Source organism: Pseudophryne corroboree, chromosome 5 (genome assembly GCF_028390025.1).
Source record: "Pseudophryne corroboree isolate aPseCor3 chromosome 5, aPseCor3.hap2, whole genome shotgun sequence".
In the NCBI taxonomy this organism is placed as follows: Eukaryota; Metazoa; Chordata; class Amphibia; order Anura; family Myobatrachidae; genus Pseudophryne; species Pseudophryne corroboree.
Genome location: NC_086448.1, coordinates 720,890,207 through 720,903,619, shown reverse-complemented (window position 1 = coordinate 720,903,619; position 13,413 = coordinate 720,890,207). Strand labels below are relative to the sequence as shown.

Genomic DNA, 13,413 nt, shown 5'->3' with positions numbered 1-13,413 from the left:
GGCCAGCGGATCCATCACTGGATCTGCTGTCAGCACTGTGTGGGCGGCGGTGGCGGCAGAGGTGCGGGCGGCGGTGGTGCGGGCGGCGGGTTGCAGCGGTGGTGCAGGCTGCGGAAGTTTACCTGTATTCTGCAGAGTTTGGCAGCGGAGCGGTACCAGTTTCAAAAATGGCGCCTCAGCGTAATTTTTTTCATTCAAGATGGCCGCCGCCCCCTTCCGGCTGACTTATATAAGTCAGCGCGAGGCAGCGGCGCGTCAGTCCGACGGCGGAGGAGGAGCAGTGAAGAGTTCCTGAAGAAAGAAGACGCCGGAAATTCTAGATGGGCGGCGGCTATGCAAAAGAGCTTAACAGCCGTCGCCCACCAGGTGAAGACGCTGGAAGCCCTGGGGAGGTGGCGCCCCCCCAGGTGAAGACACCATAAGCCCTGGGAAGGCGGCGGCCATGCAAAGAGCTTAAAGGCCGCCACCCCAGGTGAAGACCCTGTCTAATAAAACTCTTTTTTCTTGACAGTGTGGTGTTTTATTTTTATATTTTCTTTACAGGTGAACTACAGGTGCCAGCGGGCCCTTTATATCTGGGCATGCTGGCACTTGTGGTTCTCCAAGTGCCAGCATGCTGGGGCAGACTTGCTGGGACCTGTAGGCCACCTGTAAAGAACAATATTAGCATACAATGAACCCCGCACCCACCGCCACCAGTGCTGGTTGTTGCTCGGGAGGGGGGACCCCATTTTTTATTTTTTGGGGTCCCCACTTTCTGAGGAATTGCAGCCCTGGGCTGGCTGGTTTGGGAGGTGATTAATGTCATGGCAGGGGGACCACACACTGAGTGTCTCCCCTGCTATGGCACTATCCCCCCTGTCTGGTTCTGCCTGGTGCTGGTTTTAGTGATGTGGGGGGGACTTCACTTGGGTTTTTTTTCCCCCTCTATGGGGGAAGGGGGGTGTTAGCTGCCAGTGCCTCCCAAGCCAGTGACCTCACCGCACGTCACTGGCATTACTAGATGATGCCATTTACAGGAAGCAGTATGTATGATTAAACTAATTAAGTCATTCCACACCTGCATACTCTGTGCTCATTGACATGGGTGTGGCTTCCTGCATCATCATGTCACATCCCAGCCAACATTGTAGAAAAATTTCCCGCTCTTCCTGGTTGTCTCCCTTTAATTCCATAGCCTATTGGACACTCATATAAAAACATAGGGATAATAAATATCCTGTCTTTTCTTCATCAGAAAGCCTCGCGGTGAAGGCAAAAAGTGCCGCAAAGTGTATGGAATGGAGAACCGGGACAAGTGGTGCACCGCCTGCCGCTGGAAGAAAGCCTGCCAGAGGTTTCCTGACTAAATGAGCGCTGCTGCTCCACCAGTATCAGAGGCTGCCTGAGAGAGTGAACTGCACTGGACACGACGCTCACAGTCTTGTGGTCAAGTTCACCATACTCAGGATTTTCACTCTGAAGAAATGGGTTCTTACAGAAGTGACGACTTGATAAAGCTAATGGGGTGTTCAGTCTATGTTTGCATGGTGACGTATGAGCAATACGATGCTCAGCTTTTCTACGAATTTCCTTCACATATTTCTACTTTATAAGTGAACACCAAGACTGAAAAGCAGATGCACTGAAAGCAGATGCACTACGATCCCTCCTATAAGGGTTGATAGTATCTGGCCTATTGACTGTGCTGCTAGATGAGAGGCACTTATTGCAGTCTTATTCTTGATATTGCCTCATTATATCCTGTAGAGATGCAGGAATAGTGCTTCACAGAAACACATTTTTTATGATTTTAGTCTCTAAAAATGGACCCTACACACTACGAAGGCAGCCATGTTGGCTACTGAAGCAATTTCAGCCTATCACTTTGCTTAGGAGTAATCTGCAGTGATTTGATGGGCTAGATTCTAATGAATGTTTGCTCAGCCACAAAATGGCCGCCTCAGTTGTGTGTAGGTGACAAGTATACTCTAAGTTACTTTTTTATACTATAAATACGTGAGCTGTTCAGGACGTGCACAGACCAGAGCTGTGCAGCTACTAATAGGGGGACTGTTAACTTTTCTTTTTCTTTCTACTTCAGAGATTCTTAATATGCTTCAACAGACAAGCAGCAACTACAACACAACTGTGACTTGTCAAAAAATAACATCCAGTACAATAAGCAATCAATGGATGTTCACACTATTTATTGTTATTGGGCTTAAGTATAAACAGTATTAGTGCTGTGTGTTGAATTGTGTAAATCACTTAACCAGTTTCATTCGGTGAAGTGTTTGATGTGAAATAATTTTTAGGTTGTACAGGGGATTCGGAAAATGACTTTAATCAATCATCCCTTTCGCTATGAATCTTTCGGCTGACCTGTGCACAAAAAGACTGGTCTCACTCATGATGCAAACTTGGTGCATCCCTGCAAGGCAACTGTTAGCTGTAAAGGAAAGAAAATAATTTTATATTCTGAAAGCTTAGACATTTGCAATTGTAAATCGAAGATGATCTAGACACTATGTCAAACCCATGGGAGTCATTCAGATTCTTGTATTGTGTCCTATAACATCTAAGTAGGAATCCACTGTATTCAATACATCATGCAGATATTGTTGATTTTGTACCACAGAACCAGGACATTGGAAAGGCCTGGTTACTGGATGGGGCCTGGTCACTGGAGGGGGCGCAGCCACACCCCATCCTTGAGTACATTCCTATGGTGTGCACCAGGGGTGTGGTTGTTATTGTGTGTAGGCTGAGGGTGTGGCTTGAATACACCACCGCTGTGCTCCAGCATCTCAGCTATGGGTAATTCACACCCGCCCACCTTTGGTGATCCCTGACCATCAATTGCTCTTGTACTCACAAGTCATGTATTTAAGGGGTATATTTATAAAAAAATATTTTGCTGCTTATTCGGGAGGGGGGAATAACCACAAATATTTAATATCATCTTGATGTATCACAACAGAGGGACCGCAGCAGATACCGGATATATCTGCTGTGATTTCACCATTCCCGTGTGCAGCCGCAGACGGGAGATGTGATGCTGCCAGATTTACCAAGCTCTATTGGTCCCCGCAGCTAGTGCTATCTAAATATAGCATTAGCCTGCTGTATCCTATAGGCTACACTACACAGGAATCACCAGGAAAGGGTTCTTCCAAAACCCTCCCTGGCAATGGCCACCCGCATAAGTGGTCAACGGGGACCACGCATGTGCAGGAGCACCTGCATGGACTGCTTTCGGAACCCCTGTCCCTGCGGGTTCTAGGTCATGCATCTGGCCTACGTAACCGCATTGTGCAATGCGATCTTGAGTACTAACATAGCGCCAAATCGCATTGCAAATGTAAAGAATAATAAATGGCCCCCTAAATGAGTAAAAGAGCAGCCTTCTCACTGTCACCTATTCCTAGAGCATCTCCTGCTGATCCCAATGACAGCAAGGTGATATGAGTTTCATGTAGTCCTGTTCTAATGTATCTGTGCAACTGTAATAAGTACAAGCTTGGTGTTTCTATTCTTACTCCAATATGATTTGCTGAATATTGATGCTGGAGGTACTATAAGATCAGCATTACCCTGAATGATCTAACTGAAAACCATCGGATCATTTCCATAATATTCATAAACTTGCATGGAAATGGTTGCGGTCAGGCTGTATGAAAGGTCATGTATGACCACAGTTGCGCTCAGTATTTGCACCACGTAATAGGACCAGTCCATGTGTCGCCAGTGTTAATACAATGGAAAAGCAAAATAGAAGCTGCCTTCATTCAGTAACAGCCACTTTAGCTGCTATATTATTTAATTAAATATACTGAGCACTTGTGCTGATTGTGCGTCCTTGCTAGAACATTTTATGTGCTTATTATTGAATTGCACATATTATTCAGATCAGTAGTTTCAACTTTTTGCTGCTTTTACTAAACTATTGCAAAAAAATGCAAACTGCATTGGAGCTGATACAGCTACTGTAGTTCTTCATACAAATGCCGCAAATATGGTAATAAAAACATCTCGGTGAGCGCAAAGATGAGACGTTCTGGCTTAAATCATTGTGCAGTAAAATAGCCACAAGATTACTTCAGAACCAGGGAGTATATTTACTAAAATTCTATTTTGGAGTTTCAAGGGATTTGGCATTCGATTTCCATTCAATTTGGATTGAAGAGATTTACTAAAAACCAAATTAAATGTCAAATCAATTCTAAAGCCAAATTCAGCTCACATCCCAATAGAGATCGAATTTCAGAAAAACATCTATATTTTCCCATAGCCCAACATAATATCCCCTCATTTACTAAAATTTGATTTACAAATCGATTTGAAATCAAACTCAAAATTGAACCTCAAATCGCCAAATGTTTAGAATGATGTTAGACATTCGATTTTTGCTTCTAAACATGATTCTAATGGTAGGGAATTGATAGTGATGACCTTTTAAGTACCCAAAAGCATGTCCAAGGTTATGGTATGTTGTGCACCTATCTGCACAATGCAAATCACCACCTGACTGAGATAACCCTGGGGGATCAATCAGACACCCATTCAGCAGCTTCATGAGTTGAATAGTGCACATATTTATACTTATAGACTTCATACTTACTCCATGAATATGCAATAGATAGCACCAGAGCACAATATTTGTGCCATGATGCCTACAGCCTCAGTAGTTCATCCCTGTCTGCAAAAATTCTTGTGGGAAAAATGCAAGAGGGATGTTTGTTGTGTAAGATACCAGTATGTGCTATCAATCAGCTAATAGTAATTGTTACTATATTGTTCTAATTTATTTCTCTTCCACCAAAAAAAGGTTATTTAGGCTACGGCTGTTGTTCCTGGCTTCTGACTCCATTGTTGAATCCACAAACTCCTGCTGAGCATAAGTACAAAGAGGCACATATAGCCACCCAATCCATGACAGAATGCATCTTTGGTTTATTTGAAAAAATTATTCAGAAGACATATTATTATAGCATTTGGCAAAAGTGTTCGATATTGTGCTCTGTTGCCGTCTATTGCATAATTGCGCAATAAATAAACCACTCCCCCACCAACAACTGACTATGTGAGCACAGAGAGTAGAAGGCAATTTAGGGCTAAACTTATTTCCAAATATATCAGCTGTAAATATAAAAAAAAAAATCATCAGTTAGGTTTTCATGTATAAAACAGTGTATAGAGAGTGCTTCCCCTTTTATTAGTGTGCATATTATACATTTGGACCAATAGGAAGCAATGAGAAACTTCTGTGTTGATTTTGCATTTGATTTTGCTGGGGATTTTAATGGGGATTTGAGGTTTGATTTTGGAAGAGATTTCATAAATTCACCTCTAAATCCCTTCCATGAATAACATGAATCATCATTGAATTTGATTTGAAAATCAAATGCAAAATAGATTTTTAGTAAATGAAGGATTTTTTAAGGATTTTAGAAAAGAATCAATTTCAGTCGATTTTAAATATTTATAAAGTTGATTCCAAAATAGAATTTTAGTAAATATACCCCCAGGAGGCTAATTGTAAGGGCCCATATTTAAGCCAAAATTAGATTTTAGCACTATAACATATTTTATCCCTGTTCGCAATTCAGTAACATGTGGCAGAAAGACCTTGAACACATCTTGTAGCAGGAGGCAATCACGTTGCCAGCTGTTAGGATCCGGCAGTCAGGATAATGGTGCCTCAGTCCCGACATCCGGTGAAATGCCAGTGGTCGCCTGGATACCCCACTTGGGTGGTGGTCCACGCCACCACCCAAAAGCAAATATATTAGTGTCGCCACCGAACCTGCGAGGGGACACCGCTCGCCATCAGGATTATAGCATCGGTGTGATGACCGCCGGGATCCTGACATCTGGCATATCATACTGATTCCCTTGTAGCCTGTAGTAATCAGACTTAAATTAATTAATCAAACTAATACTAGACTGATCAACACTAATATCTGGTTGCTATGGCTATACTACATGCAATATGTTAAATCCACCCAGTGCTATTTTTCAGCAGGAACTAGCAGGAATGCTGTTCCTGAACCTCTCATTAACTATGACATAATAAGGAACAGCGTTCCTGAACCTGTCCTGGGCCGAAATGTATTTGCTGCTTCAGCCGGGGGAGGGAGACGTTGAACACTTTATGTGGGACAACATACCTTTGTCTCTTGCCCTGATTGGTTGCCAACCAGTCTCTCACACTGATTCACCATTTGAGATACAGACTGGCAGCCAATCAGGAGGCAAACTGAGTCATGGATCTGTTCTGTGTCCAGGTGTCTTCTTGCAAGGCTAAGGGTTTTGCACTGAGTGTATAGTAGACTTGGCAATGAAAGATGCTATTGCTGATAGAAGAAAGAGTCATGGGAACATGATCTGCCCTCATGTACCCTACTTGTGGCTGAGCCTAGTTTCCTAGTTGCTGAGCCTAGCCCAGCTCAACCTCCAGACCCGATGTTCCTCAACCTGTTCTTCCAGAAAAATAGCACCGAGTTCACCTATACCTTAATCTTTACTACAGCAGCTCCAGATGAATAAAAACACACATTAAAATGAATTGAATTTATCTATGCAAATCCAAATTTAATCCCGCAAGGACAAATTTGTCTTTTGGTTACCTAGATTGTTTACTTAAGACTTTATGGTCATGTTTCGTATTACCTTGTTAAGATCAGCAGTGTTTGTAACAGTTATTGGAATTTTAGTAAATTTTGTTATTTACTGAAATACCATATTATTATAATAAGATATGAGGCATGAGATTATACACTATATAGATTTGTATTCGTTTAGAGCACAGGTTCTAAACTCGGTCCTCAGGACCCCACACAGTGCATGTTTTGCAGATCTCCTCACAGAATCACAATTGAAATAATGAGCTCCACCTGTGGACCTTTTAAAATGTGTTACTGAGTAATTAATACACCTGTGCACCTGCTGAGTTATCTGCAAAACATGCACTGTGTGGGGTCCTGAGGACCGAGTTTGAGAACCTGTGGTTTAGAGCCTAATCTTGATTAGCTAGCATTGGGCAACCATGTGTACTGTATATTACTATAATTTTTCATTGCAAATTTTATTTAAGCTAAACTTTTCTGTTTTACAGAATTTAATGTGTCGTTATGTCTTAACGCCTGTTTATAATGGGATTATCATTGCTATGGATCTTTTGTCATTGAGTAAATACTTTCTCTACATTACAACACAGGTTCTCAAACGTGGTCCTCAGGACCCCCCACAGTGCATGCTTTCCAGGTCTCCTCACAGAATCACAAGTTAAATAATTAGTCCCGTATGTGAATCTTTTAAAATAATGGGTCAGTGAGTAATGACTACACCTGTGCACCTGCTAGGTGATGTGGAAAACATGAACTGTTTGGTGTCCTGAGGACTGAGATTGAGAACCACTGTAATACAACACCAAACAAACATCTCAGAGTCTCAGAGTAGTCATTAAAGGACCACTAAAGTTTGGTTTATATGAAAGGGCTACTAATAATCTTCACAAATATATTGGTTAACGCTTCAGGAGATTATCAAAGCTGAAGATATTTGAGATAAAGTTGTGATTATGCAGGGGAATATTCGCCTTCATGTATATAAATATATATATATATATATATATATATATATATATATATATACATATATATATATATATATATATACACACACACCCACACATATTATTGAAGACTGTAATGTATGGCCTCCGTTCTCTGGGCTAAAGTCACTTAATCAACAATCAGGATCTATATTGTATTCTTGGTTAGATCGTTAGGTGTAATATTATTGAGTGCCTTTGCAGCCTACGTGTTCTATACCTGACACGGATATTGAGCTTCCCTTGAACATAGTCTTTGTTGTATCCGCCCTACTCCTTGAAAAAAACAAATGGATAACTTTTCACTTCCACAATAACCTTCTGGATTTACCGAGATGCATTTCAATTTGCAAGAGTTACTTATTTTATTGTATTAAAATATTCTACTTGTAAGCTACCTCTGTGTTGTGCACCAAGAAATATATTTCATATACAATCAGTTCAAAGTGTCCAAATGCCAAACACTGCGTTGAATGTAAAGTAAACAAAAATCTACAGTGACATTGTCAAATAGCTCATAGGACACATTTGCTGAAAAGTAATTGCTAGGTAAAGCCAAGATAGCAAAATGATGTGGCCACTAGGGGCAGTGTCCTGTTAGAAATGACAGTTTATAGAATCTATGCAGAGAAAGAGTAACCAACATGGGATCATTATGTCTATGAATGCAGATATATAGAGATATATAATTGTGTCTGCACAGTATACCTAGCACAGTCAATTTACATGTTTTATAGTAATGGAGAATCACTTCTGTTGATAAGCAAGTAAGAAAGGAACAATGTGCTTATGAACAGAACATATCAATACAACTTAACAGCAAATAGTTTTTACATCCCCAAAATTGGGGGAGACCATTGCTGCTGTTATATATGAACAATTTTCTCAGGAAACAATACTGACTTTTACCAGTAATATTATCTACCACAGTCAGAGGCTTCCACTGGCTCTTCTGATGGGAGATGGAAATTGACTTTTGTCATTAAGTATTTTAATTGAATTTTAAAATATCTATGGGAGTAAGGGATCCTCATCTATTCGCCAGAATATTACTCCAGAGACCCCCACTTTTCCATAAATAATTTATTGTGGGGTTTTATCCGCTAACCCCCCCCCCCCCCCCTCCCAAAAAAAAAAGTTTTTAAAAATGCAGTTTGTGTGTATTTCTTGTGTATTTTTATTTCAGTTGACTTTTAAATAAACACATTTAACATATTAATCTTATTTGCTAACGGGGTTTCCTCCTATAATTACAAAAGAACCTAGAAAAGATTGTACTGTCATTGTGAAATATTAATATGTTAATGCATGTATATTTATGCTTATTTTTCTGCCACCATTACGTATACTCTTTGCATTGTTAAAAAGAATATTCAGCCTATCCGCATACTAGGATGTACTGTATGTATGAGCGATGAGCAGAGGGCCTGATTCTGAGAGGCATACACTGGAGCTATGTTGCCATTTTGATTCAGACTCACAGTTTCTGGAATGCGGTAGAAATGTAAAGAGCGTTCCCAGTGGTGTCACTAGGGGAGACGGGCCACTCCCGGGTGTTACCCATCTAGGGGGTGACACCAAGACGCTGACTCCACTGCAGTGACAGGAGCCGGGTTGCACTCAGCTCCTGTCAGTGAGAAAGAGCTGACAGTGCTGGAAGAGTCTCCGGGGGCTGCCCACAACCCCCTGGAGTGAGGTATTCCGAGGCTTCCCATGAAGCCACGCCCCTTTAGTGATGTCACACCCCTGTATGTGAAGCCATACCCCTTTCAGGCATGGAGGTCTCTTGGGTGCTATGGACACCCGGTGCTGTTACTGGGCAGTGACAGGGGGTCTTTAATAGTGGAGGCTAAAGACGCACAGAGCTGTGTTTGAGCATCGAAATACTTTCAAAATGTGTGTCTCAGTCCTTGCACATTCAGGCGCACTGCTATACACCAGGAAAGGGCTTTGTAGCGCCATTAGCATAAAGCTGCTGACACTACACTGTCAAAAGATGCAGTCATTGACGCAGCTGCCTCCAACTCAGAATCAGCCCCAAGATGTTACCCTCCAATGAGGGTGATTCAGATGTTATTTTGTATGCCCAAACAGGACACTAAACCTGCCTAAAATAGTGCCCGCAATGCAAAAAGTCCAGATTGAGCGCCACCTCATGAACCTGTGAGCAGAAATGCCAGCGATCACGCCCGAACAGCAGAACAACTGAATTACTGCCATCGGGCGCCATCTAGTGGTGGGCGCCTAAAAGATAATTGAATCACCCCCACTGTATATAGAAAATGGGTCCATTTATGAGTATGCATAAGCTTCTTCCTTGTTTGTTTATTCGCTTTCAAAGATCAGTTTTCAAAATAAGTCCCTGGTTAGCAGACCTGCTCTGAAATGGATTACTGCCAAAGTCACACCCTTTCAGTCCCACTTTTCTGCAGAAATCCACTTTCAGATTAGAATGCAAATGACAAACATTGAGCTCCACAAACAAAATGTATCCTCCTCCCAAAGCCGTGATCACAAAGCCACGAGTGTTGTATGTGAGAATCCCCGTGATCTGTGAGATGCTAGTGCCTTGGAACGGATCTGCTCTGATGGTAAGCTCTTTGGACAAGCTTCCAGCCAATAACTAATTATATTTAAGCTCAGACTGTGAGAAAAACAGGAGCAGAACATGTCTCCCAAAACATGGTGGTCTTGGGCACTACTTGGGACCAAGGTAGGAATACATTTTTATTCCTGGAACAATCTTTAGTAAAGCCATGACATCAGAAAGCAACTATAAAATGTGTATGTGGGACACACGCTAGTATGGATTTATATGAAAATGATATGTCCACTTTAAGATTATAATACCATAGTATCCTTGTGGTAAATATACTTATATTCCATCATATATATATTTGTCTTTTCTTTTCTTGAGCGTTTTTCACTAAATGTTTCACAGCCAAAACGATGTTCTTTATACTCTAAAAGTACATGTCTTATTGCTGTTTTCCTTGAGGAAAAATGTTAGTCAGCCAGATGTTGACATGTAATTTATATGTATCTGTGTGTTTAATAAACTTTATGTGTTTATTAGTTTTGTGTTATTTCCATTCTGTCATCATTACCCGGAGTGACATTATAATTTGTACCTGACAACCTGAAAGATGTACTCGCTAATGTGTCATTAGTTGCAAGCGTTTGGAGGAAGGCCCAGCTCTCGGCTGTATATTTTTCAGTGTTTTCTTCACATCAAAGGGATATTTTTGTTAAATTACAGCTTGCAAATATATGAAAGTGTGTTTAGTCAGGAATGATTCTGTAAGTGATTCCGGAACAAATGTCACAGTGGGGCAAGCTTGTTTGGAGTCAAATGAGTATTCATGAGCATGCAGCCAATGAATTCACTAGTAATTAGTGACATCACTGTGGTCCTCATGACATGACCGATATCTATGAGGCTCCGATTGCAGTGTGCTCTCATCTCCTATATAATAGCCCTATTCTGTGACCTTGTGATTCATTTGCTAACGCTGGGCGGAGTTACAACACTGGGCGGAGTTAGTCAAATGAGTCACAGAGATCTGGCCAAATCTACAGGAGACTAGGAGCAGAAACAGATAGCATGGGCATTGGGCATGGCACAGGCAGGGGTGCAGACCTCCCAGCTTTCTGCAGGAGCTTTATACAGGCAGAAGGAGGGAAACACACTCGGCGAAAAGGGGGCGTGGCTTCACGGGAGGGCCCCGTTTTCGTCAGTGAGGGAGCATGCCCAGCGCTCTGTGAGCTGCTGGCATGCTCCCAGGGGCTGATTATGAGTCCGGGGGGGCCAGGGCACTTGTGACAGGGGAGCCCTATCTCATTGCTGTGCCTGCTGTGGGTTAGGGGCGTGGCCTAAACGCGGCCCGCGTGGTCACGCCCCCTTATGCGAATTTCGATTTTTTTTTTTTTTTTTTATTTTTTTTTTTATGGGATTTTGGCCCCTCAGCTAGGGCTAAATCCAGAGGAGGTGGTCGCTCCCCCCTACACACCCGCACAGGGAGAAGAAAGCAGGGAGGCTGCTGCCTCCCTGCAACACCACAGACCTGCCAATATGCAGCAGCGTGTGCTGACTGTAGCACAAATGCTGCCGCTGTTGCTGGCAGGACGGGGGGGGGGAGCTTCTGAGCTGGAACAGAGCTACTCCAGCCGGGGGGCCTCCTAAAACTGTGGGGCCAACGGTACGTATCCCCTGCCCCCCCCCCCCCACCTTAATCCGGCTCTGCTGCTGGAACCCCCCCATTAATCCGTACCCCCTGATGCCCCCTCTCCCTCTGTCTCCACTATTCACCGCTGCTCTGCTAAGCAGAACAGCGAGTACAGGAGCTTTCCAACTGCCTTCCCCCCCCCCCCCACCGCCGGACACTGCGACCCGCGGGTGGGACAGCGGGACAGACCCCAAAAAATGGGACTGTCCCGCGAAAATTGGGACAGTTGGGAGGTATGGGGGTGTGTGAGGGGGTATGCCGTACAGACAGACGGGCACCGGCTCACTGTGTGCTTGACCCCCCACATCAGCACACTCAGCAGGGTCTCTCTGGCGCTGAGGAGCGTCACTTTCTGGCACACTCCACGCTTCTTAGCTGCAGTTTAGTGGGGCACCTGCCGCTGTGCAGGTTCCGTACTGCCTCTGTTATCTCCATTCCCGGCAACCCCACCGCTAGCTGCAGCACTGCCACCCGCAGTGAGGTGCACCCAGCTCCTTCACACACTTTAGCTGGCGGGTAGCGCTACAGAAATCCGAGCTGCTTGCAGGCTCTGACCCACTCCTCCCTCCAGCCGCAGCGTCTCCTGGGAGCTAACCAGTCACTCCCAGTCTCCCCTTACCACAGTGCCCGGAAGCCGTGAGGTCCGCGCCACGTGCATGCTATGACCCCCTCCTCCCTCCAGCCGCAGCATCTCCTGGGGGCTAACCAGTCATTTCCAGTCTCACCTTACCACAGTGCCCGGCAGCTGCGCGAGGTCTGTGACTGAGGAGGGGGGGAGGGATGCGGACGGGCAGAGGAAGCAGGAATCCAGCCTGAGAGAGTCAGCCATGCCAAGTCTCCAGCAGCAGCAGATCCCAACAGGTTGGAGTGGAACAGCAGCAGCCAGCAGCAGTGACTCCGGTAAGACACATCTGTCTGTCACCACTGTTTTGTCCCTAATACCAATCTCTCCCGTGCCCTGTGTTCTGTCATGTCCCTGTCACCCCTGGCCTTGCCCTGCCACCCTTATCCTGGCCCTTTCACCCTTATCCTGGCCCTGTCACCCTTATCCTGTCCCTATCATTTCTGTCCTGGCCCCGTCACCCCTGTCCTGGCACCGTCACCCCTGTTCTGACCCTGTCACCCCTGTCCTGGCCCCGTCAACCCTGTACTGACCCTGTCACCCCTGTCCTGGCCCTGTTACTGCATACCCTCCAACTACCTTTTATGGCATATACAGTACCCGCAGCGCCTCCAGACCTCTCCCCAATGCACCACACCTCCGCACCTTCCCCTCCACCACATGCGGCACTCCACCCCTCCCCCACATGCTGTGCCTCCAGACCCCCTACACCACCCGTGGCTCCCACTCCTCCACCCCTTCACCACCCACAGCACCTCCAGGCCCCTTCCACCATTCACCCCCCTTATATGTCTCCCCCCACACCTGCCCCCCTCCACCCGCAGCATCTGCAGACACCCTCCTCCATCAGCGGTCCCCCCCTCACCCACCCCTCCCCCACCAATGGCACCCCCGCACCTGCCCCTCCACCACCTGCAGCACCTCCGGACCTCCTTTCCCATCCGCCGCAACACCCGTACCTGCCTCTA

General features: G+C 44.7%; 1 protein-coding gene across 2 annotated transcripts in view; it reads left to right on the top strand.

The window, feature by feature from the left end:
• The window catches only part of ZNF704 (zinc finger protein 704), a 217,775-nt gene extending 207,103 nt beyond the window's left edge, over positions 1–10,672 (top strand). For both annotated transcript variants that reach the window (XM_063923984.1, XM_063923983.1), the window contains exon 9: positions 1,238–10,672. In XM_063923984.1, coding sequence (XP_063780054.1) covers positions 1,238–1,349 — 112 coding nt within the window. In that variant the 3' untranslated portion in view covers positions 1,350–10,672. The remainder of the gene's footprint in view (positions 1–1,237) is intronic.
• The last annotated feature ends 2,741 nt before the right edge of the window (positions 10,673–13,413 follow it).